Source organism: Aedes aegypti, chromosome 2, assembly GCF_002204515.2.
Source record: "Aedes aegypti strain LVP_AGWG chromosome 2, AaegL5.0 Primary Assembly, whole genome shotgun sequence".
In the NCBI taxonomy this organism is placed as follows: domain Eukaryota; kingdom Metazoa; phylum Arthropoda; class Insecta; order Diptera; family Culicidae; genus Aedes; species Aedes aegypti.
Window position 1 is genome coordinate 205252536 of NC_035108.1, and position 27635 is coordinate 205280170.

General features: G+C 43.7%; 1 protein-coding gene across 3 annotated transcripts in view; it reads left to right on the forward strand.

The window, feature by feature from the left end:
• LOC5570339 (triple functional domain protein) overlaps positions 1–27635 on the forward strand; it is a 298245-nt gene that overhangs the window by 83270 nt on the left and 187340 nt on the right. For all 3 annotated transcript variants that reach the window (XM_021843783.1, XM_021843781.1, XM_021843782.1), the window contains exons 5-7: positions 3988–5283; positions 5352–7257; positions 18915–19243. In XM_021843783.1, coding sequence (XP_021699475.1) covers positions 3988–5283; positions 5352–7257; positions 18915–19243 — 3531 coding nt within the window. The remainder of the gene's footprint in view (positions 1–3987; positions 5284–5351; positions 7258–18914; positions 19244–27635) is intronic.

Here is a 27635-nt window from a genome sequence, read left to right on the forward strand (position 1 = left end):
TCGTGGACTTTTACAGGAATCCCTCCCGTAGCAATGGTGCGAACGTTTAGAGGTAATCATACCATCTACTGCGGCAACATACGTAAGCTAGGAACAGCTTTTATAGTGATGGGTTATATACAAAGGCGCGTGATCGGGTGGTGGCCGATCAATGAACGAATGTACAAGCTAAGAATCAAATACCGATTCTTTAAATTCAGCATAATTAACGTCCATAGCCCACACTCCGGAAGCACTGATGATGACAAGGACGCGCAGCTCGAACGCGAGTACGACCACTGCCCAAGCCACGACAACAAGATCATCATAAGAGATGAGCGTTCAATCAGGTTGGCCAGGTGGAGGAGTTCAGACCGACGATAGGAAAGTCAACCGGCTGAGGAACAAGAACGCCCTACGACAGTTAGATTTTGCCGCCTCCAAGCATATGGCAATTCGTAGCACCTATCTCCAGTACAGCCTCCCGTATCGGTACACCTGGACATCACCTCAGCAGACAGAATCACAAATGGACCACGTTTTGATCGATGTAACCGACGTCAGAATCTATTGTAGTGCTAACATTGACTCCGACCACTACCTGGTGATGGTGAAACTGCGCACAAAACTATCAGTCATCCGAATTTAGTACTATACCATTTAATTTCACTAAAGTTGTATCCTTTGACAGATACGCGTATTTCGACCTCGACTAGTCGAATCTAACACTGAAGGCGGCCTTACAGTTGAGGTCGAAATACGCGTATCTGTCAAAGGATACAAACTCTAGTGGAATTAAATTGTGTAGTACTAAATTCGGTTTGTTATCTACTTATGGGTATTCCACTCAATAGCTCGAAGATTTATTATCCGTCATCAACGATGTACGGTATCAACGCCCGCCTCGGTACGTTCTAGCGTGACTGAAACAACCGGATGTCGCCATTGAGTACGCGCATCATCTTGAAGCAGTGTTGCCGGATGAGGGTGAGCTAGATAGGGCCCTTTTTGAGGCGGAATGAAGCGGAATCAGCAAACCCGCCTATTCCGGGACAAAAAGCGCCGCCTGGAAGAGGTGGAATACCAAGAGATGGTGTTGCTGTACAGTTCTCAAGAAACGCGAAAGTTCTATCAGAAGCTCAACACATCCCGCAAAGGCTTTGTGCCGCGAGCTGAAATGTGCCGGGATAAGGATGGGAGCATTTTGACGGACGGACGCGAGTTGATTGAAAGATGGAAGCAGCACTACGATGAACACCTGAATGGCGCAGAGAACACATGGACAGAAGAACAGGACAGCGAAGACGAAGGCTACGTCAGCACAACGGACAGTGGAAACCAACCAGCTCCCACGATGGGAGAAGTTAAGGATACCATTCAACAGCTCAAAAACAACAAGGTCGCTGGCAACGATGGTATCGGAGCCGAATTCATCAAGATAGGTCCGGACAGGAGTGGAAGAAAGGCGTTATATGCCTTATCTCGCCAAGAAGGGCGACAAACTGGAGTGTGAAAATTATCGTGCAATCTCTATCCTAAACGCCGCCTATAAAGTGCTATCTCAGATTCTCTTCCGTCGTCTACCATCTATAGCAAACGAGTTCATGGGAAGTTATCAAGCAGGTTTCATCGACGGCTGCTCGACAACGGACGAGATCTTTTCCATGCGGCAAATCCTTCAAAAATGTCGAGATCACCAGGTCCCTACGCACCATCTGTTCATCGATTCCATGGCGGCATACGACAGTTTTGACCGTGTAGAGCTATGGAAGATCATGGTCGAGAACAGCATTCTCGGGAAACTCATAAGATTGATTAGAGCAATTATAGACGGTGCGCAAAACTGCGTGAAGATCTTAGGCAAATCCTCCAGTTCGTTCGAGTCTCGGCGGGGACTACGACAAGGTGTTGGACTTTCGTGCCTGTTGTTCAATATTGCGCTTGAAGGTGTCGTGCGGAGAGCCGGACACAGTCGAGGCACGATGTTCGATGTCACGATAGACGGAGATGCCTTCGAGGTGGTGGACGAGTTCGTCTACCTCGGATCCTTGTTGACGGCTGACAGCAATGTTAGTCGGGAAATACGAAGGCGCATCACCAGTGGAAGTCGTGCCTACTATAAGCTCCAGAAGAAACTGCTGTCAAGAAAGATTCACACCCGCACCAAATGCACGATGTACAAAACGTTTATAAGACCGGTAATCCTCTACGGGCATGAGACATGGACTATGCTCCAAGAGGACTTGCAAGCTCTTGGGGTTTTCGAACGCCGAAAGCTAAGGACGATCTTCGGCAGCGTGTAGGAGAACGGTGTGTGGCGGCGAAGAATGAATTACAAGCTAGCCCAACTCTACGGCAAACCCAGTATCGTGAGAGTGGCTAAGGCTAGGAGGATACGCTGGGCAGGACATGTTGCAAGAATGCCGGACAACAGCTGTGTAAAGGTGGTGTTTGCCACGAATGCGGTCGGAATAAAATGGCGTGGGTGCAGCGAGCTAGGTGTATTGACCAGGTGAACCAGGACCTGGAGAGCGTAGGTCACAGTCGAAGATGGAGAGAAGCGGCCATTTGAATTGGCGAAATATTGTGGGCGAGGTTTTATCAAACTAATTGATGTAAAACCAAATAAATAAATAATAACACTACTAGATATTATTATTTATTTATTTGGTTTTACATCAATTAGCGAATTTTCGCCTCATAAATACGACAAGGTTATGACGTGCAAATTGTTAGTCATGGCTTTTTTACACTCATTTACTTTCCCTGACCTTGACCTGACCCTGACCCTAAAGAGACACAGGCTGTTTTTCGGACCCTTAAAAAATTTGGTTGAAATTCTCTGTCATTATGTTTTATCTTTTAGTTTTGTACATTTAATCCATTTCCAGTAGTCTTTTCACACTAATTGAAATAGTTGAAGGTATTTTGATTGTTGTGCTTTGAAAATCTAGTGCGAAAACTTCTCGCTAGTGCTTATGTTTTGTATGATGAAATATACCTATTGCGAACTTTTGGCCCGGATTACTCCGGGAATAGGGAGTCGATGCCGGTTATGGACCCTTTGCGTATTATGGACCCCCTACAGAAAAACATAAAATTAACACTCAAAGCAACTTTATTCCTATGAAAATCCACCGGGGAACTTCAATTACATTGTTAGTCAGCATTTTCAGGCAAAATATTTGGTTTGAAACGCATAAATACAGATATTTGAACAGTTTTGTAAATGCAACCACACAAGAGGGTCCATAATACGCATTTCCAGGTGGGTCCATAATAGGCTCGTCGGCAGCGAGCCGGATTACATGGGAATCAAATGGAGGGTCCATAATACGCAACGTCGAATTTGTAAACAATCCTATTATGGACCCCGGGAGGGTCCATAATAGGCATTCGGACAACAGTTTTTTAAATGCATATTTCGCTGAAAAAATCAAATGATTTTGAATGTTTCATAGACGTACTATGAAGTAAAGACATTGAATTTGTTGTTAGGCTCCACAAAACGTATATGCGTCTGAGATATCATTGCGGGAAAGCGTCTAGAATGAATTTCGGCTACTAAGGGGTCCATTACTAGCATTGAAACCCTATACGGGAATTTCATCAGAATTTCCTCCAGGGAATCCTTGAGCACTCCAAGGCTACTACATACCTCCAGTAGTTTCCTCAGGGAACATTTTAACCTTTTTCCCAAAGACTATCTTAATCCTTGATCGATTTTTTCCAAAAACTCTGTAATAAACCCTCGTAAATTCTCTTGGAAAAAATTTTGTTGGTATCCTAGAGAAAGAACTAGAGAATTCGGTTGAAGTATTGGTCGATTAGCGGTTTCTTTAGAACTTTAGATATTCAACAAGTTTCATCAGAGATTACTTGATAATATTTTTTTTTTGTCGAATTGCGTTCCAGTTTAATTTAACTTACTTAGCTGATATTTTTTTGATAATTTAGTCAAAACCAATGCAGTCCTCCACAATTTTACAACGTTTTTCTTCATTGCAGGATAACAATCACTTCAACGGTGGCAATCCGGCGGCTGACTATAGCGAAGGTGCGTCCCATGTTCTGGCAGTAATCCACCAAATACTCGGTCACCATCGAGCCCTGGAAAGTAAATGGCACGCCGGAAAGCTGCGGCTGCACCAGAAGCTGGCTCTTCGTTTGTTCCAGGAAGACGTGAAGCAGGTGCTCGATTGGCTGCAAAACCATGGCGATGTGTTTCTGCGGAAGAACCGCGGTATTGGGAAGAGTTTGCAGAAAGCCCGAATATACCAAACCAGTCACGAGCATTTCGAGAACGTTGCGCAGAATACCTATCGGAATGCGGAAAAACTTCTGGCGGCCGCTGAAGAATTGGCCCGGTCCGGCGAAGTTGCGCCTCAGGAGATTTTCTCCGTTGTGAGGGAATTGGAAACCAATGTGGCATCGTTTGCGGAACGTGTGGAACAAAGGCGGAGACGTTTGGATCTAGCGGTTTTATTTTACACCAATGAAAAAGAGATCGCCGTCTGGTCGGAACAATTGCACACCGAAATGGCTAACGAAGAATCAATGGAACTCGCAAACGAAACCCTCGAAGGTACTGAGCGATTGTTAGAGCAGTGTAAGGAGCAAGAAGAAAATACTCTTAAAACCTGCATTCAAGCTATTGCTCAAGGCGAAGCTCTGCTGCAAGAATTGAGAACCATCGAGGAAGAGGACTCGTCTGGTTCGCTGACAGCGGTTCAAAATGCTCTGGAACGGATACAGAAAAATCGCCTTGAATTAGAAAATCTGTGGCAAGCACGGAAGATGAAATTCGACATGTATCTGCGATTGAGGATATTCGAGCGAGACGCGTTGGAAGTCAGTTCTCAGCTCGAAATGTGGGCCGAAGAGTTGCAGCATACCGATGTGTCAAGAGATTTCCAGAAAACGGAGCAAGTTCTTCGGTTACATAACGAATCGGTCAGTCAGATGCAAACCACCACCTATCAGATGATAAACACCGGCCAAGAGCTGATGCAATTGTTTGAATCGTCTGGGGTGCTGATAATGGCCGATCCGCACACGAACGCTCAAACCAGGGTGCAGTATTTGTTGGAGTTTTTGCATGACCGCGAACTGGATCTTGAAGATTTGGCCGAGGCAAAGCGAATAAAACTGGAACAATCGATGCAGCTGTGTCACTTTCAGAACGATGCCAATCAAGTGATCTCGTGGATACGAAATGGCGAGGCGATGTTGATGGCCAATTTCTCCATTCCGAACAGCTACCAAGAGGCGGAGCAGCTGCGAAAGGAGCATGAACAGTTTCAGGTGAGCGCTTAATCTGTGTGGTTTCTTTTTGTAAAAATCATACCTAATCATTGTGTTTCTGATTTTAGGTCGCCATCGAACGAACTCACACATCCGCGGTGCAAGTGAAATATCGTGCCGATGCATTGATGAATGCTAATCACTACGATCCGCAAAGCATAAAGGACATTGCCGACGAGGTCACGAAAAAATGGCAAAAGCTAGTCACATGCGCTGAAGAGCGCCACAAGCTGGTAACGGCTTCGTTAAACTTTTTCAAAACTGCCGAACAGGTGTGCAGTGTGTTAGATAGTTTGGAGAAGGAATACCGTCGCGAAGAGGATTGGTGCGGAGGAGGCGGATCGACCGATAAGGGTCAACAAATAGTGCAACTTATATCGAAACACCAAGAGCAGAAAGAAGCATTCCTCAAGGCTTGTACTTTGGCTCGACGAACGGCTGAAACATTCCTCAAATATGCAGCTCGATCACTGCAATTCTACCACATAAAAACAACTGTAAATAGTGAATCTCGTGTTAAGTCTATATTGGATAAGCTGCTAACGCAAGAAACTCAAGTTCTCGAATATTGGACCCAGCGGAAGAAGCGCCTGGATCAGTGTCAACAGTTTGTACTATTTGAAAGATCAGCCAAGCAAGCGATCGAGTGGATCCATGACACTGGTGAGGCATATTTGTCCTCCAGAAACAATAAACTGTGCAGTAGTAGAGAGGAGACTGAAGTGCTTTTGAGGGAGCACAATGAGTTTAAGGGAACGGCAAAGGAAACGCGGGAACGTGTCAAGCTGCTAATTCAACTGGCTGACTCCCTGGTGGAGAAAGGGCATGCCCACGCCAGTTCGATAAAACAATGGGTGGCGACTGTGGACAATCGCTACAAGGACTTTAGCAGTCGAATGGAGCTCTATAGGACTAATTTAGAAAAATCGCTTGGCCTACCTGGTATACAGCAACAAGATGACAATAATAGTAGTAGTAGTTGTAATAGTAGCAACAGTAGCCTTAGCTGTAAATCCATTTCCTCGTCCACGACGTCCGTTTCGACGGCTTCATCCACCAGCGGCATTTCCTCAGCTTCTTCCACAACGGCAACTGGCGGCAATTCGGTGCTTGAATATCGCCATTCCGATCCCTCGCTGGAGACAAAACTCAATGCAGCTGCAGCTGGCCCCGGTGCGGTTGGCGTTCCCAAAGAAATGAACGAGGAGAAACGAAAATCTGCTCGGAAAAAGGAGTTCATTATGGCCGAACTGCTACAAACCGAGCGAACCTATGTGAAAGATCTCGAAACATGCATCAATGTGTTTGTTAACGAACTGAAAAGTGGCGTCAATGTGCCGCCCAATCTACTAGGCAAAGAACACATTCTATTTAGCAACATCGTAGATATTTACCAATTTCATGAGAAGATATTCCTCAAAGAGCTAGAAAAATACGAAACTATGCCGGAAGACGTTGGCCATTGCTTCGTGACGTGGGCAGCCAAGTTCGATATGTACGTGTATTACTGTCAGAACAAACCCCAATCCAACGACTACATGGTTCAGTTCGGAGGATCCTATTTCGACGAAGTGCAACGAAAACACAATCTCGAACACTCGTTACCCGCTTTCCTAATCAAACCAGTGCAACGAATCACCAAATATCAGCTCCTGCTGAAGGATCTCCAATCGTGTTGCGACGAGGGTCAGGGCGAGATCAAGGACGGCCTCGAAGTGATGCTGAATGTACCGAAGAAAGCGAACGATGTGATGCATTTGAACCTGCTGGAAGGATGTGATATACCGATAGATAATCTGGGGGATGTTGTTCTGCAGGACTCCTTCCTAGTGTGGGACAACAAGCAAATACTGATCAAGAAGGGTCGCGAGCGGCACGTGTTCCTGTTCGAGCTTTACATTCTGTTCTCGAAGGAGGTGAAGGATACCAACGGCGTTGTGAAGTACATCTACAAAAGCAAACTGTTGACATCGGGTGAGTACTGTTTTCATTTTTAGCTAGGTAAAGTTTTGATTTTATTGAAGTGCTGGAAAGCAAGTTCTGTCTCAGTTGAGATGTAATGCTGCAAAAAGGAAAACATCTTTGAGAACAACGTTGTTCGTCTACAGTGATACCTCCATGAGTCGATGTTCCATGACTCGATATCGACTCATGGAACCATACTAAAAACCAAATTTCATGGCTACTATGATGGTTCCTGGAAGCAGCTTTCCAAAGGATTGCTGTTCCATGACTCGATATTTCCATGAGTCGATGGTCCCTTCAATAGTAGTAGCAAATAGTAAAAAAATACTTCTACACTAAGGAAAAAAGTATAACGATTTTCATACGAAACGGTTATGAAATGCAACCAGAAGAAAATATTATATATTTCATACGATGGCCCTTTGAACGAATCAGCTTGTGGTATGGTATGAGTTTTGCAGTACAGTAGTATAGATTCCATAAAAGTGCGTATGAAATCTATGGATATTTGTAATGAGCATGAGCATGAGCATGATTGACCGCCCGCAGTTGCTACTCCGTTATTGCAAGAACAGCTGTACTTACACAGGGAACCAAAAGACGCTACTCGGGATCAGTATCATCCTCAATGTGTAAACAATACCGGCGCCGGCTGCGTCCGAATGCACACGCAAAAAAATTGTGCGGTGCAAACTACCATTTTAGGGGGTTAACTTAAGCGCTCGCACCGGCAATTTTCAGCAGACCAGAAATGCGCTTGATTTTACCATCTCTGTAGTTGGAATCAGATTGTTGTAAATTATTTCTGTCAAATGTACCAGTAATGCGGTTGGGTGTACCGTAAACATAGTAAATTGGTCTGAATTTCCATGGTAGTTTTAAGAATGGGCGTAGTCAGCTAAAATAGTTATTTTTACCACAGATTTTTTTCCCATGCAGGTCTATTTGGGAATGGGAGGGAAATGTTGACGTGTTACTTGCTTTACAGAAGCCGAGGAGTCCTCTGCACTTCCACAAGACAACACTGGGAGTTTGGATATGGGAAAGGATTCGTTTTGGTAAACGATAAATATTTAATTCGAAATGAATACGTGAGCATATACACGAATGACCGCACTATCCAAACCAGACTGATTTCGTTGCTCGCTCGACAGGAGCATACAACAGTTCGTTTTTTTCTTCCGCGCAGCGCAAACTGGACACAATTGATCCGGATTCCGTCGCTCGTCCACAAGGAGCATGCAACACCGGCACACTTCGTTTTTTCTTCCGCAAAACGCAAATCATTGTGTCGGATCCGGATTCCGTCGCTCGCTCACAAGGAGCATGCAACAGATTCAACGGATCCAACACTACTCGAAATCTATGGATATTTGTAATGAACATCAAAGTGTACTTGTATGAAGCTCAATATACTTGAATATGACCTGTGGCGGATCGGAAATCGAAATAAATGTTCGCGGAGTTAATTAACTGAAACTTTTAGTCTTTTCTTGCAATAACTTGTTTTGCATGGTTCGATGCAGTAGGGGCTTTAATCTAAAGGAACGATCGCTGTAGTTGTTGTGCAAACTCCGTTCGATTAGCGTCGGGCCGAGCTCCTGGGATCTTTAAGTTTTGACCATACACCAACTCTGCTGAACTACATTTCAAATCTTCTCTGTAAGCTACTCGAATACCCCCGGTAGGTTTTGATGTTCTATGTTTGATGTTTTAAAGTTCGTGCTTATGATCGCTGCTTTTAACGGTGAAATCGCTCTACCATACCATTTGCCTCCGGGTGGTATGCAGGGTGGTACGAATGTGATTATTTTCCAAATTCCGATGCAATTCAGCGAAAAGCTCCGATTCGAATTGACTGCCTTTTTTTACAAGAGGGAAATCTGCAAACAGACCCCCTGAGCAAGTAACTCTGGGAGTGTGGGGATGCCGCTCCAACGACGACCTACTAAAACCAGCTCATGTAAATAAGCAATTCGCGCTGAATTGCTCAAGTGGTGTACAGATTGCACCGACATTACCCTTGGCCTCTGGCCGTGTAGTTCCGGCGTCTAGAATAGAACTACGGACAACCTGTTCCGGTGGTAAGAGTCCACCAAACGGGGTAACCCCAATTCAAGGTGTGATGCGAAAAACCGTGCTGAGGAATGAATGGTCGAAGGGGTGAAAAAGATGTTCGACCATTAACGGAGCCTGTGGGGCACCTGGGCACCCCTCACAGTATTTTGTCCCTTACCGCGTTAATGCAGGGCTCTGGCGTGGTGGACCTCTTTTCCCGTGCTACTCGTGGGATCCAAAATGAGTACAAATTCAAATAATAATCAGATTAGTAGTGGTAGTGCAGGTAGTAGCAGTAGTAGGGAAGCGAACCCCTTCGCAAGAAGTGGGCTAGCTAGATCTCCGTTGAGGAGAGTAGAAGCAGGAGGAGGCAGCAGTGCACGTAGTGCCAGTGCTGGAACCCATATTTCATCCCCGGCTAACGCATCGGGTGAAGTTATGGATGGAGCGTGGTTGAGAGGTCCTCCATCACCACAGGTCAGGGCGGAGCAAGGGGGGGACGCCCCCTGGACAACCGTAGTGAGGAAGAAGAAGAAGAAGAAACAGGAGAATCAGGAGCGCAGGGATACCAGACCTAAGAAAGGTAGGAGGGTAGGTGCCAAGCGCGAAAAGGGTGATGCGATCATCATCAAGACGGAAGAGTCCAAGTACTCGGAAGTCCTGAAGGCGATGCGCAGTGACGCGAAGCTTGCGGATCTAGGAGCCGACGTACGCAGTGTCAGACGCACTCGTACAGGTGAAATGATCCTCGAGCTTAAGCGCGACAAGGAGCGCAAGGGCGCCGCCTACAAAAGTTTGGCGGAAGAGGTCCTTGGCGCTGGTGTTGAAGTGAGGGCTCTGACGCAGTCAGTGACTCTGAAGGTGATGAACCTTGACGAGATCACCAACGCAGAAGAGCTCGTCACGGCACTGCGGCAACAGTGCGAAGTGCAGGTGCCCACCACCGCCATTCAGCTACGGAAAAGTCCGGCAGGTACTCAGGTGGCCTTAGTACACCTACCTGTGGCAGACGCAAATAAGTCCGCTAAGGTAGGTAAGATCAAGGTTGGTTGGTCAGTATGTTCACTGAACATACATGAGCAACCAGTGATCTGCTTTAAGTGCAGGGAACCTGGACACAAGTCCTGGGGCTGTAAAGGTCCTGATAGGACCAAGTTGTGCAGGCGTTGTGGTGAGGAAGGTCATAAGGCACTAGGCTGCAAGAACCCTCCCAAGTGCTTGATTTGTTCCGGCAAGTTCGTGAACAACAATCACCCAACGGGAGGCTCAAGGTGCCCGACCTTCAAACGAGCCATCAACGAAAAGTCACAGTGCAGGTAACGCAGCTGAACCTGAACCACTGTGACGCAGCTCAGCAACTGCTGTACCAGTCAGTTGCTGAGTGGGGGACGGACATCGCCATCATATTGGACCCATACCGAGTACCCGCCGGCAACGGCAACTGGGTCGTGGATGGATCCGGAAAAATGGCGGCGATATGGACAACGGGTAAATACCCTGTCCAGCAGTTGGTGTCTACTACCTACGAGGGCTTCGTGATCGCCAAGGTAAATGGGGTCCTCTTCTGTAGCTGCTATGCGCCTCCGAGTTGGTCGACCGAGCGGTTCACGCAGATGCTGGACTGTATGACGACCGCTCTGACAGGGCGAAGGCCAGTTGTAATAGCGGGTGACTTCAATGCCTGGGCCGTGGAATGGGGAAGCCGTAACACGAACCAGCGAGGTCAAATCCTGCTAGAGGCACTGGCCGTGCTAGATGTCGATCTGGCTAATGTTGGTACCAAAAGTACCTTCAGCCGTAACGGAGTGGAGTCGATTATCGACGTTACCTTTTGTAGTCCTGGCCTAACGAGTAGTTCGAACTGGAGGGTAGACGATGCCTACACTCATAGCGACCACCTGGCGGTTCGCTACAGTATCGACTACAACAACAGCAGGCAGCGGGTTGAGGAAGCGGGTAGGTCAAGGCCAAGCCCTCGTAGGTGGAAGACATCGTACTTCAATGATGAAGTACTTAGGGAGGCGCTCCGCCGTGAGCGTAACCTACTCGGCCTAAGCGTGGACGAACTGATAGCGGTGCTTACGCGTGCATGCGATGCGACCATGCCTAGAAAAGTCCACCCTAGGAATGGGAGACCACCGACATACTGGTGGACTCAAGCTATTGCGAACCTGCGCCGTGCCTGCCTACGGGCCAGGAGACGGATGCAGCGAGCACGTACCGAGCAGGAGCGTGAAGAACGACGGGCGGTGTTCACCGCTGCCAAAGTCGCGCTGAAGTCCGAGATAAGGGCAAGCAAAAAGGCCTGCTTCGAGGGACTCTGTCAGAGTGCCAACGCGAACCCGTGGGGTGATGCCTACAGGATCGTTATGGCGAAGACAAGAGGTGCAATTGCTCCTTTCGTAGGACCGCCGGGGATTGGGGCTGGCGATGAGGATAGAGTAACCGATGAGGAACTTGTAGGGATTGCAAAATCCCTAAGCATGGGGAAGGCACCAGGTCCGGACGGAGTTCCAAACCTGGCCCTCAAAGTCGCAATCTTGGAGGCTCCCGGTATGTTCAGATCTGCTATGCAGATATGCCTGGACGAGGGAGTATTTCCAGATGCGTGGAAGAGGCAGAGCCTGGTACTATTGCCAAAGGCGGGGAAACCACCCGGTGACCCGTCGGCGTATAGACCAATATGCTTGATTGACACGGTGGGGAAAGTGCTCGAGAAGATCATCCTCAACAGACTGTCGAGGTACACCTAGGGTGTAAATGGTCTCTCAAGCAACCAGTTCGGCTTCCGGAAAGGGAGGTCCACTGTAGACGCTATTCTGACGGTTAAGAAAACCGCTGAGATAGCACTCCAGCGTAAGAGGAGGGGTATTCGCTACTGCGCAGTAGTGACTCTGGATGTAAGGAATGCATTTAATAGTGCCAGTTGGGCGGCTATTGCTGTTGCGCTCCTGCGTCTGGGGATACCCGAGTACCTGTACAAGATTCTCGGAATTTACTTCCAGAATCGGGTATTAGTCTATGACACAGAGGTGGGTCGGAAGTGCTTTCACATAATCTCAGGAGTCCCGCAAGGTTCCATCCTGGGTCCGGTGTTATGGAATGTCATGTACGACGAGGTGTTGAGATTAAAATTCCCGGCGGGTGTGGTCATCGTTGGCTTTGCCGACGATATTACGCTGGAGGTCTACGGTGAATCGATCGAAGAAGTGGAATTGACTGCAGCCCACTCGATCGCAATTGTGGAGGAGTGGATGAGCTCCAGGAAACTGGAACTGGCTCACCACAAAACTGAGGCTGTTGTTGTCAACAACCGAAAGTCGGTGCAGCAAGCGGTGATCAGTGTAGGCGACTGCACAATCACTTCGAAGCGCTCCGTCAAACACTTGGGGGTGATGATCGACGACAAGCTTACCTTCGGTAGCCATGTCGATTATGCCTGCAAGAGAGCCTCCACAGCTATTGTGGCACTGTCCCGGATGATGTCCAATAGCTCTGCGGTGTACGCCAGTAAGCGTAAGCTTCTGGCCAGTGTCGCCTCGTCCATACTGAGGTATGGTGGCCCGGCTTGGGGCACGGCTTTGAGTACCGATAGCTACCGTAGCAAGCTAGAGAGTACTTATAGGCTAATGTGCCTGAGGGTTGCGAGCACGTACCGTACCGTGTCACACGATGCACTTTGTGTCATCACCGGTATGATGCCTATTGGTATCCTTATCATGGAAGACATAGAGTGCTTCGAAAGGCGCGGCACAAGAGGCATACGCAGGACCGCCAGAACGACCTCCATGGTCAAATGGCAGCGTGCGTGGGACAGTTCCACCAAGGGAGTGTGGACTTACAGGTTGATTCCGAGGTTAGATATCTGGGTCAATAGGCGCCATGGGGAACGAACATTCCACCTAACACAGGTTCTTTCGGGTCATGGATGCTTTAGACAATATCTACACCGTTTCGGTCATGCGGGTTCTCCCGAATGTCCAGTTTGTGCAGGTTTAGAGGAAACGGCGGAACACGTTTTGTTCGTGTGCCCGCGTTTCCGCACAATGCGTGACCGCATGTTTGCCACATGCGGTCGGGACACGACTCCGGACAATTTGGTTCAGAGGATGTGTGCAGACGAGTTTGGCTGGAATGCCGTTTCATCGGCTATCACCCACATCGTCTCGGAACTCCAAAGGAGATGGCGTGTGGACTCGAGGAGTGACTAGTGCAGACGCTAATCAACAGGTGGTCCAAAGGTTCGCAGTCGGCTACGTAGGTCATACCGGTGCCTTCCGGTCGAAATCGACCCTTACAGCGATTAAGTGGCCGCGGGGAGAACATCCTGGTAGCGCTGCTGTCGTGGCGCCGGCCTACTGGGTGGATACGAGCCTCTGGTTGTTCGGGGCAGGTGGAGGCCCCTTCGTCAGCAATCCCAGCTGGTGCTAGCTGATAGGGCCTGAGCCTTCAGTAGGTCAAATTGCGAAGCCCGCAGTATCAGTACCTGCGGTGCAGCTGGGCGCGGGCTTAGTGGTCGACCCTGCCCGCCTTCAGCGGACAACGGGAGGTGAGGACCACCCGGGAAGCTGGCAATGCGCCAGCATGCTACCTTGGTGGACCCCCATAAGCGTGTCATCGATGTTCGTTGCTGCATGGCTACGCAGCTAACCTGGAGGATGCGATGTGCAATAGCCCCTCTCCGAAGCAATGCCTTCTTGGTGGTCCCGGAGAGACGAAGGGTTTGGCGGCAATGGAAATGGTTTAGTGGGTCGGGGGTGTAGTCCTGTTTACTGCTTGTACGTAGTAAATGGTCCCCAACCCCACACTCCCGGACCTCGGTCCGGAGTCTGTTGAGCAGATTATCCCCCCATTGCTTAGAAGGAAAACAAAAAAAAACCCTTGGCCTCAGACCCTCATCTCCCCGGAACCACCTTGGTATTTCTTCGGGGAAGGGCCAGTGCATATTAATACACCACCATGTAGCAGAAGTAGCCCAGGCAAACTGCTTCTCCTAGCCGAAACAATGTTACAATTACATTACATTAGCCTTGGCAAGGCTAATCCTCTGCAGTCAACTCTTGGTCGACGCGCCATAGGTGCTGCAATTCTAACATGATGTGAGTGACAGCCGTAGTTAATGCATTCCAGCACTCGGCATCCGCACACAGGGGTCATGCACAAATTACGTCACGCTCCAAGGGGGGGAGGGGGTCAAACCAAGCGTGACAACCCTTACAAAATTTTCAGAGGACTCATATAAAAAACGTGTCATAGGGGGGGGGGGTCAAAAAAGTTGAAATTTAGCGTGAAATAATTTGTGTATCATCCCACATTCTCTGGATTATAGTGTCCGGGGACCTGTCCGCTCCGCATGTAGCGAGCATGCGATCTCTCACAACAATGATACGCGGGCAATCGAACACGACATGCTCCGCTGTTTCCTCCACACCAGCACAATTGGGGTACGCAGGAGATTCGGAGTGCCCTAACCTATGCAGGTACTGTCTGCCTATAGCAACCATGTCCTGACAGAAACTGCGTCAGGTAGAAGTTCACTTCCCCGGGGTTTCTTTTATTCTAATCTGACACATTTGGTATTAGCCGATAGTTCCATCTACCTTTAGTGGAGTTATCTCATTCCTGCTGCTAACCTGAGCGTTGCCTCTTTACATGCGTTGCGAACTCCTCTGGTACCTCTTTGGTTGAAGCATTGAACATCTTCTTTGAGGCTACCCCGTTCGGAATAATGTTATTTGGCATACGGTCGTTTGGCATAATGATCATTTCGGCATAATGGACGTTTGACACAAAACAAAGAAAATACGAAGAATATTTAGAAACAAATACATGGATAGAAAAAGCATTTAAGAAAATCATCATATTTTACACAAAGAGTCTGATAACAAAAATATTAACAGATTCTTCTTCTTTCTGGCGTTACGTCCCCACTGGGACAGAGCCTGCTTCTCATTTTAGTGTTCTAATGAGCACTTCCACAGTTATTAACTGAGAGCTTACTATGCCAATGACCATTTTTGCATGCGTATATCGTGTGGCAGGTACGAAGATACTCTATGCCCTGGGAAGTCGAGAAAATTTACAACCCGGAAAGATCCTCGACCTGTGCGATTCGAAGCCACGACCTTCAGCTTGGTCTTGCTAAATAGCTGCGCGTTTACCGCTACGGCTATCTGGTCCCCTCATAGAGGTCCCCAAGCAAACTGTCACGAACACCAACGCACAATCAATCTTACACAAGTCGATTTCCTCAGAATGAAAACGTATCGTTGTTTGTTTGACGCTATTGAACTTTCGGTCAACGGCAGGCCAACAAGGAAGTGGTTGTTTTGCAGCAATTCTGTTTATATTTGGATTCTCACAGCAAACAAAAGCAATGTTGTGACAGTTCTCACAGCAAACAAAGAAAATTTTGTCAACATTGCACTACTACGCAGGCAACTGGATTAGTCTATAACAGATAAAATGCAGTAAATTAACCCTTTCCCGCCCATGGTGTCTGCAGAGCACCAAAACTTTCAACCTTTGTATCTTTAAAAATAACGAGCAAAATTAAATTGTTTTCACGCTACTTTATAATTAGTACACATCTCCTCTTTCACTTCAATGCCTTATTTTAGGGATGCCTTCAAATTTGACATGTTTTTTACAAACATATGTATGAGGGAACGGGTTTTACCGGTCGAAAAATATTACATGATTTCGAAGCCTGATATAACAAAGAGAATTAATCGTCAAAATAGTAATAAAAATATTTTCCAATAGATTTACCCTTTATTTGCACTAACATATGATTAGAAATGCAAAACTTAGTTTCGCAATCATTGATTTTGATGGAACTTGTATGGTGCACATATGCACGGCACACAAAAAAGCTTAATATCGATATTTCATCATTGTTTACATTTAACAAGAAATTGTTGTTGACAGCTCATTTTGCAAATTTTACTGAAAATTCATCAAGAAATACGACAAATCTTTACAAAAGTTGTGCAGAAAGTAATTTTATCGGATTTTCCTAAGAAGATTCGCTGATGCTTTGAGTGGATTTGATGCAGTTACTGATAGAGTGGAAAATCGTTTAGCATACTCCGAAATCGTTTAGATCCAGAAGAAAATTTAAAATTAGAATCGTATCGTAAGCAGAATATATATACAGATTCCGATATCGTGCACTTTATCATTGTCCGAAGGAGATGAAACGGAAGAGGAGAATTTGGATATGAGCGATTATGAAGATGAAGTAATCCAGTTGACGGTACTTCCACTGTCGGAAAACATCTAAGTATTGGATTATACTTATGTAACGAATTAGGTAAAGGGAAAGCTCCTTATTGCAACATTTCAGTCGGTTCGACAGAGATAAACCCCCTATGTCAAAGTGAACCATGAAAGTACCCTGGGAGGGAGAAACCAATACAAAATTTCTGTATGTCATAGTGAGCCGGGATTCCACTGTCACGAACTGTCACTGTGAGCCCAGATCTCAAACATTGGACTAACATGGAAAAAGCGCGTAACTGATTAAAACACATTTTTGCATTTCGTCAAAAGTTTCAAAATTCGAATGAAAATCAATTCATGCACACAATGCAAGTAATGTCACGTGAGCACCTTTCTACCTGATTGGATATAAAGCATTGAAAAACGCATCGTTTTACTTTTTCCAATGAAAATGAATATTTAGTGCATAGAAAACTATGCCCCTTTTTCCATGTTTGTCAGGAAAAATCGAAAGTACACAACAAAGGAAAACTAGCGATTTTCCCCAAGCCTGCCTTGATTGTTGTTGGCAAGCTGGAGTTATCTTGCAGTTCAAACAAACGTTGTTCTATGTTTCGTGTGTAGTATCTGTGCCTCCCTCCCAGGAAGTACCCAAGCTAAGACAAGACGTGACAGGTCAAAGTACAAAAACGAAACCAATTGCCTGTCAAAAAAGACCACTTCTCATTGGTCGTTTTGGCAAAGGCCTACTTTCACATCGTTGAGTTGGATTGCAACAGGGCACTTAGTTGCTAGCCCCGCCGTGTTCATAGATTAGAGCTTTTATCGAAAGTTTGGAAAATTTTCATGAAATCTGTTTGTTTCAAATCTATATATTACGGTTGTTAAGAAAATTTTCCGTTTTGCGGTAGCCGCCGAGTTCTACCGCAGCTGTCAAAGTTCTACCGTAGGCTTTGAAATCATTCTATCATTGAAGCGAACAATTCAATCATAGTATGCTTGAAAAAGAAAGCGCTATCAAAAACACCGACAAACAACAATCATCAAGACGATGATTTACCAGTGCAAATCAGTGATGTGACAGCTGCGGTAGCTTTCCGTTGAACCGTACAACGGAAAGTTTTCTCTGAAATTGCAATATATTCGATGTTAAGTTCAAAGCTGAGACGAGATTCGTGAAGACGGTCTTCTTTTTCTGTGATTGCGAGTTTTTTTCTTATTCCACTTTGTGTTTAGATCAATCATGCACAAGCCGTTCAAACCCTCACATGAACCTCTCAGCAAAAAATGATTGCGTTTGCATCACACCGTATCATAAAATGCCTTTTGAGTAAAATTTCGTGCCAGCAAACGTAGCAGACATTCTAAATAACTAATATGGTGTTTTTGATAACAGTTCATTTTGAATACAATACTTTTAACTTTTGCAGCCATAAAAACGGCGGGCTGCATTTGACGTTTTGTGACAATGGAATCTGGGCTGCCAATGACGTTGATATATTTCCTCTTCGCGAGTCTCTCTCAGGTTCAAAGTATATGCTCTTAAAATGCAAAAATGAATAAAAAATATCTAATTGTTATAAATCTTCGAGCTGTTTAGTAGAATACCTATAAGTAGATGAAAGAACCGAATTTAGTACTATACCATTTTTTTAATATAGCATCTTCTATTGTACTAAATGAATAAACCGTGCAAGAAGCAATCAAATTATGAGTCTTTATATTTAAATTTGTTCACAAGATTTGCTTAAAAAGGATACTGGTAATACTGGATTCAGTACCGTCAAGGTTATCTACTGAGGCTGTGAACCGTTTCACCAGTTCGTTTAACTATTAGTTAAAATTTGACAGCTCGATAGTTATTTCCCCTTCGGTTAGAAATAATACTGCTCTGGAGCATGTCTTTGGTTAAACTTGACAGTTCGAAAGTTATTTTCTGCTCCAGTGAATTTGAAAATAACTAACCATCTGTCAACTTTGTTCTGAAATAACTGCTCGACTGTCAAAGCTCAAATGGTTCGACCGCGATGTTCAATTTAACCATTTGAGGGGAAAATAAGTATCGAAATGTCAAATTTTAACTAATAGTTAAACGAACTGGTGAAACGGTTCACAGCCTTAGTTGAGGTGTCACGTTCTGTCCTAGTACCCAAGTAGTTCTGCACCCTACCTTTTCAGCATAAAATTAGATTTTCATCTTAATCGCAGCAAGCTTAATCCGAATTTGGATTAAATTTTTCACATTGTATGTTCCACTCGAAGTGTTAATTTGTGCTTTTGTTAGTCAAGCTAAAAAATTAAAAATGTGGTTTTCCGCAATGGCTTTGTCACACATTTTCTGAAAATTCTACGTTCTAACACACATATTTTCCATTTTTTTCCAGACTTCGGAGTCACCGAGCACATTGAAGGCGACGAGTGCAAGTTTGCAATCTGGACTGGCCGGGCGCCAATGTTGTCCGACTATCGGATAGTGCTCAAGGCTACCAGCCTCGAAACCAAGCAGATGTGGGTGAAAAGACTGCGCGAAGTGATACAGGAGACCTATTTCTCCGGCACCTCGTTCTCGCTGTTGAAGTCTCCGGCCAAGGTCGGTAACAAACCGCTCGGCCAACGCCTCTCGAAAGACATTGACGATACGCTTAACGATAACGACCAGGACGGAAGCTCGCTGGCAAGCTTCGGTTCTGGGAACACCACCGACAGTGAAAAGGTAAGTGCCAATTTTGATTATTTCGTTATATTTATTTGCTGAGGATTGATACCCATATTTTTGATAATAACCTAAGACAAGACCTTTCGGGTCCACGTACAAAAACGAAACCAATTGCCTGTCAAAAAAGACAAATTCTCATTGGTCGTTTTGGCAAAGGCCTAATTTTACCGCATTTGCTCTCACAAGGCTAAAATAAAACAAAATGTACTTAATTAAGAGAAGAATAATGGAAATCGTGTCATTTTTTCTTCTTAAAAATAGCTCCGGTTCTGAATATCAGTGATGCATTTGAACGCGTTCAGTTCGCGTTCCAGTTCATTTTGTTGAACACAGCGATCAAGTAGTGCTGAACATTGTTCAATTCAAAACAATGAACCTGTGCGAGCCGAAAATTGGACTCAATAAATGTTGACTGATTAAGGCGAAGTAGGGCGTCATTGCAATTTGTACGTGTCGTTGATGATTGTTGCTAATTCATCTCTCGATTTCGAATCAAAGAAAAACAGTTGGTTTTGCACTGACATACCTGAAAAAAATATCAGCATACTTTATGCATGTTTGCGCGTACAGTGATACTTTTTCAAGTCAATACAAACTAACAAGGCTGAGTATCACTTTTAAATGCAAGCTGAAAAATTATCATTGGTGCCAAAACGAATGACGGGCTACTTAGCCTTAATGACAAAAATCTATGCGAAAGCTATGTTTTTGATAAGCACAGGCCTGTGTTGGTAGCAAAGCTCAAAGCGTTTAGGCAACCCTTCTCCAGTTAAGAAGCTAGGTAGAATACAGGACGCTTAGATGCTTACTGACTTTAAAATGACTTGCTCAATTTTCACCACCTAATGAAATTTCAATCTTATCGCTCCTTTGCGACGTCTATCCACCTATTCATTTCAATAATTAGCAAAAATCTCATATAACAATCACGGTCAATACCCCTCTCTTATGAACTTATTAAATATTCAAAAAATACTTTACTCAAAGCTTTGAAGGGTAACAGAAATCATGGAACTTCTCAAAAATATGCTACCAAACTTAACGATATCGTTGTGTTTGCTTTGAACAGCCGATTTAAAGTTAGACGTGGTTTAAAAAATTTCAATCTAGGAAGCTACGCAAGCACGGTAGTAAACTATTCAAACGAGAGATTGTGCTTGGCAAAGACTCTCTTGAGGTTTGACGGACTTGACACCCGCTTCCTATATCCCGCCGAAGGACTACTTTATTCCTCGCTGCGTACAGAATACGTCTAAGCCACGTCGATGTTGCTCATCACGAAACAACTGGGCGAGAAGCTGCAATTCATTGTTGGCACCAGCGAAATTTATTGCATTGTCGGAGTAGAGGTTCTCTACAAGACCCCGACGACTGACGAATCGTTGCAGAGCTCCGAGGAAGGCTTCAGAAGTCAAGTCTGACACGGCTTCTAGATGAAGTGCACGGGTAGCCATGTAAACAAATACGCAGACGTACCCCTTTATCGTCTGGGCACTACGTAGTTTATGGCTTGAACGTATCTTGAAGGGACCGGCAAAATCGAATCCAGTGCGTGCGAATGGAAATGAAGGTCCGACTCGGTGATCAGGTAGGTCATCCATCAGTTGGGTGGCCTTTGTTGGTTTCGAACGATAGCAGGAAATGCACTGATGAACAACCTTCCGGATAATGTTCTTCGCTCGCAGAGGCCAGTATTGCTGTCTAACAATGGCTAGTAGACCTCGCTGACCAACGTGAAGGTTATTTTGGTGCAGGTATCGAATCAGGGTAATAGTCAGTGGATGTTTTTCGGGTATGCAGGATGTTTGTGATCATACGGAATTTTAGCATTTGATGCAAGTTTCCGAACGGTAACTTCGACTCCGACGATTTCATTCGCATCAGCTTCAGTTCTCCAACAAATCCTTCAGCTTGCACTAGCTTCACGATTAGAGTGGATGATCGCCACATCTCATCAGTAGTCGGCAATCCCTTGTGAGCTGCTTTCTTCCACTTCGCATGTAGTCGCAGAAGCGCACAACGTAGACCATTGCGCGCTGGATGATCGGGAAACGGCTGATTCTATCGAAAAGAGGAAGTCGATTTTCTCTAGTCACTGCAACTAGCACTGCCTTCTTCACTTCTGGTGTTTCTTCGTCCGCTATTGGAGGCGGCTCATCGATGACCGGATCGGCTGTATGTAGCGTCGGTGGCCCAGTCCACCACAAAGAATGAGATTCCATGTTCTTCGGTGCAATTCAGCGGGGTTCTCTTTCGACGGGATACATTTCCAGGAGAAGTTTTCGGTTGAATGTTGTATTTTGCGAACTCGATTGCCGACGTATATGGCCTGCTCTTCGGGTGTCTTGCGGATCCAGCACAAGACTATTTGAGAGTCACTCCCTAAATTCACACTATCAAATCGGACTTCGAATGCTTCTAATATCTTCACCACCAATCGCGACAGCAACACTGCGGCCAACAGCTCCACGCGTGGAGTGGTGATCTGCTTCTGCTTTTCCTTTTTACGTGGTAACACTCTTGACTTACTGCATACTAGCTTCAATTCTGCTGTGCCGTCATTTCGCTTCAATCGAGTATATATACAGGCGACGGATGCGAGATCCGACGCATCTGCAAACCCGTGAAGTTCGATGCCGCAGTTGTCTTTACACAGGATCCATCGTGGAATTTTTACGCTTTGCAAGCAGCGCAGGTGTTGTGAGTAGTCTAGCCACAGCTGCGCCATATCTTGTGGAACCGGTTGGTCCCACTCCAAGTTCAACGACCACAGCTCTCGCATGATCAGCTTAGCTGCAGTTATCGCCTGACCTACGAAGCCCAACGGGTCGAATATCTTCGCAATTTGACTCAGGATCGTTAGTTTCGTGTGGATGACGTTCTCGCTAACTTGTTGAGTTGGAAATACGATTGTAAACTGATCATCCACAGGATTCCAGGCCACGCCTAGAGTTCTCATAGTTACGTTGATGCAGTGATCCTCGATGTCGATGCTGCGTTCCCGCTGCTCGTCGGGAACATCCACCAACAGTTCACAGGAATTCGACGCAAACTTGTGTACGCTGAAACATCCCTTCTCCAGAAGACCGACAATCTGGTTCTTCAACTCAATCGCTGCCGGTAGAGTGTTGGCTCCTACTAAAACATCGTCAATGTAGCTAGATTTCTTGATCGCATATGCTGTCAGCGTATACTGGTCTCCTTCATCTTCAGCCAGCTGCCGGAGAGATATCGTTGCAAGGAACGGGGACGAAGCGAGTCCGTACGTCACAGTTTGTAAATCGTACGTTTTCAGGGGATCGTTACTAGTTTGTCTCCACAAGATTCTCTGATATCGTCGATCATCTTCGTGTACACCGACTTGCCGATACATTTTAGGAATGTCGGCTGTAAAACCAAATCGGTTGTGTCCGACACTGCAGAGCCGTTGAAAACCATACGTAGTTTTGTAGAGGTACTAGTGGGCTTCAGTACGTAGTGATGTGGGAGAAAGAAAGCCTGATCATCAATCGTCGGGTTCTCGATCATGTGACCGAGTGATTCGTAGTCTATCAAGAATTCGTTGTACTGTTATTTTAGCTCCGGAGTTGCTTCCAGGCGCCTCTCCACGTAGAACCGCTTTTCAGACATACGTCTGGAATCTCCCAGCTGGGTTTTCTTCTCGTTGAACGGCAGACGCACCGAGTATCTGCTTTCGGCGGTGCGCTCGTGTGTCTCCTTGAAATGTTGCACACACTCCTACTCCACCGTCGGATTAGGTGACTCGACCTCTCCGAACGATTCAATTTCCCAGCCGTTCGAGCGCAACTTCAACAAATCACTTCGGATTCGGCCCCACGGGGCGTCCTCTTCTCGAATCATACTGCACAATGATCACTCGGATATTTTTCTCTCCCCTCACGTCGAGCATTCCAACTTCAAAATGGCGTCGTTTGAGAATGCTGTCTGCCGATTTTCACTACGCAATTGCGTCACTTTTTGCGGTCACGATTCACGAGTACACCAGGCGGGTGTTCTTTTCACAGATTCGTATCACGACGATACACTCGAATTCCAACTTTTTCGCGCGATAAGTTGGTCAAAATGTCCGGAACAAGCACAATTCGACTTCAGAAGGACCAAGAATGTGCTGTTGGGCCAAACAAAATGGACTGTATACGGGCGAAATAAAACTCGTCTGCTCTTGGAACAGTCAAACTCATAACCAGCGTTGCCAACCTTCCAGATTTGTCTGGAATATTCCAGATTTTAGAGGCTTCATTTCACAAAAATCTGGAAGATCCAGATAAAATTTGGAATGAATTTGTAAGGTTTTGTAAATAATTTGTAAGGTTCCCCATGTACGACATAAGCGATCCAGACTTCTCCAGACAAATTTCCAAAATCTTCCAGATTTTTGAAAAATTGACTTGGCATCCCTGCTTATAACTAACTTTATTGAGAAACATTACAATGGTATGGGTATTGATCAAAGTAAAAAAGTATTCATGGTCTGTTCATCTCGGGAGGTGGGCTTGTTTGCTGGGTCGTGTTGCCAGGCGTAACAACATCCGACAAGCGGTACAAATTCTACAACATAGAATTGCAATTATTACAATGAAAATGTTTTTTTTTGACATGTTGCCAAAAATCGAACGATTGTTTGTTTTTATTAAAACTTTTATGAACGTAATAATGACTACGAAACAAATTTACCTTTTTTGAACACGATAAGCCTCAAGAAGACCACAGAAACATTGAGATTATCAGGATTGGTGATCGTCCTATAATCCATTTTTTATACGGTATAACTTTTTTATTTTACATACACATTTATCAACTTTAGAGGGCTATACAGGTATGTTCCGTTTTTATCAACACGATCGGCAATTTTCAGTTGACAAAAACGGAACCGTGACAAAAACGGAATAATTTTCTTATGCAAAATATTTTACAAGTTTCAAAACAAAATTGCAGCTTTGTTAGGATAATACACTTTTTCATCATATAAATGCAAAGTATTGATGTTTAGGAGCTGTGAGGAGCATATAGATTGTTCATTAGGATGAAGCTTATTTTTCAAAAGTTCTCAAAACAAAACATTCGTATGCTTTTCTAAATCGAAATCACATAAAAAGAGAAACCTCAAATTTTGGGCAAAAATATTAAAATTTACAGGTGACGCAAGCGACTCGAAGGCGTATTTTCAAGATATGAAATGTGATCTTCAGTGTAGCTTCATAACTTTGTTATTTTCGAACCAATTTCGAAGCTCTTAACATCATTTTCTTTAAAATTAAATTTATAAAAGAGTTTGTAGACTATCAAATTTGTCCAAAATCTAAACAAATCTAAGCTAGAAGTAGTTTTCTCTAATTTTTTCCTTATTTTACTAAAAAAAACATATTTGCTTGAACATAACTTTATGAATACTCATCCGATTCTAGATATTTTTATATGATTTTGAAGCTAATTCAGTTGTTTACAAACTATCCATATAACAAATTTAATTTGAAAAATGTTTTGATTAAGTGATTTAAAATAAATATCCAAAAACATGATTTTCAATAAAAAAAAAACAATTTTCTTGGAATTGATGGTTTGTTTTTACCGAAAATTACATTTCTATTCTTTCACAGAAGTTTATCAAGCTTTATTTCAACTACATTTTTAATGTTGTTATAAAATTTATAAAAGAAATTCTTTTAAGACCTAAGAGAGGAAAATCAGTTTTAGCTTTCAGTTTTAACGTTTTACTGATTCTTTTTAAAACATATAGTATTTTCCGTTGAGCAATCATGTTTTTGGGCAGGTTTTGTTGAATAACTAAGTCAAAACCAATTTCAAATTAATTTGTTGTACCAACTGTTTGAAAATTATTGAATTTGTCTCAAAAGCAAGTAAGAAGATTTGGAATCGATTAAATATACATAAAGTTATGGTCGAGCAAAGATGATTTTTTTTAGTAAAAAAAAAGAAAAATATGGAGAAAACTACTTATATACTTTTTGATTTTAGAAATTTGATTTTGAAGAGATTAATGCTAAGAGCTTGGTTAGAATGTAATATGGTTATGAAGACTTCATTGAAGCTCATATTTCATAACTTGAAAATTCACTTTCAGCACATGAATTTTTGATTTTGCGAATATTCGAAAAATAAATCACATCCTATTGTTCATTCGTATAGGTTTGTAATGAAAGTTGATCACAGAATCCAATCAATCAATATGGTTCTGCGATAAATCATAAATAGTTTGAGTTTCCTCAATTGGATTTTAATGTAGTACGGAACATTAAAATGGCAATCAAATGAATGTGATTATAAGATCATTAGATGGGTCGATAGTAAAAAAATGGTGTTTGTAAAAATAACTTCGAACTGATTTTTTTCCAAGAAAGAGTCAACAAGAAACAATTTCTTTTTCCTTTCCTCATCCTAATCTTTCTGCTTCTTTTTCTGAGAAAGAGCCTGCTTCTCAGCTTAGAGTTTTTATAATAAATTCCTCAGTTATTAACTGGAAGATTTTTTTTAGTCAAGGTGCATTTTTGGCCACACCCGATTAGTGATTGAATGTGGAGTTATGTTGCAAAAGTTTTGCAAACTAAAAGAACATTCACGGTTTCCCGAACTTTGAATTGCCAAAATCTTATAAATAAAATGATAGTAGTGATTTTCCTCCTAAGGTATCTCAACTTCGACTGGGATGCACTAGTCGCCATGCTAGAAGAACGCCACTCGCTAAAAGACGAGTTAGATCACGAGTTAGCTGGCACTAAACTAAACTAACGTTCTAGTTTTTTTGTTTAATGAAACTAATTTCGTTAGGTTGGAACGTCCAGTATTAATAGTTCCTCAAATTGTCAGTAATTTCAGCTCTTTTTCCTTTTCATCGAAACAAACTTATGTATGGAGAATCCAAAATTTTCAATTGATTGCTAAGTTTTGCTAAACTTCTTCCCCTACCACTTGGGCAAGGACGTAATTGTTTGCTATAATATTTGCATTGCTATCGAGTTTGAGAGATAAAGCATAATGTCCAGAATATGACAGGGTCAAAAATAAAATATTCTCGTCTCGTTATGTTTCTTACCATTTCCCAATAATTTTGAGGTCTTTCCCGACTTTGAGGACTTGTCCCGAAAAGTTTGCTGAGGACAGTTTTTGTGTAAAACTTTCAGATTTTGTGATAAATAGTTTTGAATTTTTGATCAAAAATTTCAATTTTGTTAAATCGTTATTACTTTTGAACTCGTGATTGGAAAAATCGCTCAAAAATATATGTTAAAACTCGTGTTGTGACTTATGTCTGAAGTTTTGTAAAAATTTCATTCGAATCGGTCCATAAATAACTGAGATCTAGCTTTCCAAAGTTGATTATTTTGTATGGAAAATCGAAAAAGTTGCAAATGTTTTGTCCAAAACTGTACCTACAAGAAATCTGTGCCAATTTTCGTATTTTCATACAAAGTAGGCCAAAATCGTATGAATGGGTCGAAAATTAGTGCTCTTCCCCTATATGTTTTCCGTGTTGCCAATTTGGAACGGTATTGTTGTTAAAAACGAACCATGCTAAAATTGAACGGGCCTTGTATAATGTTGTCGACTACTTTGAACAAACATTACGCACCTGAAGACAATTGAATTAATAAAAACAAAATATTCATCGTTTTCATGTTATTTATGAACAAATACCGTGAAACTAAACATTACATATGCATCGCAATCGGATTAAATGGACAAATTGATGTGCAATTTACGAGAAAGTTACACGTCTTCTAGTCGAGTCTAGTACTCGAAACTGAAGGCGACCTTACAGTTGAGGTCGAAATAGTTCTATGGCACAAGATCAAAAATAGGGATGTTATCTAAAGCAGCAACACGAATTCAGACTAAAATAGCTAAATTTTCACGATTTTTATCGCTAGCAAAAAACGATGAAAATGTTCATTTTACCTGCACTATGTGGGTAAAATGAACAGCTGTTGGTGGTAAAATGAACATTATGCAAAAAACGTGAGCAAAACCAATATGTAAAAAAAAATGTTGCATTCCCGAAAATATATCTTATAAATGCTTGTAACCCATTCAAAAAGAAATCTAAAAGTTTCAGATTTGACATCATACACACTTAAACGGTTTCGCTGAGAACCCAACAGCTGATATCTCGGTAATAATTTGACGATTCTCGGTAAAACTTTTACCGAGATCTCGGTAAACGTTTACCGAATCTCGGTAACGTACGCCGAGATCTCGGCAAAAAATTCGGATTGCCGAAATCTCGGTAAAATAAGTACCGAGATTCGGCGTTAAAATATACCGAGCTCTCAGCTGTTGGGTTCTCGGCGAAAAATTTTGCTGAGGTCGGTGAAATAATTTAAGTGTGTATCACAACGATATTTACATCACG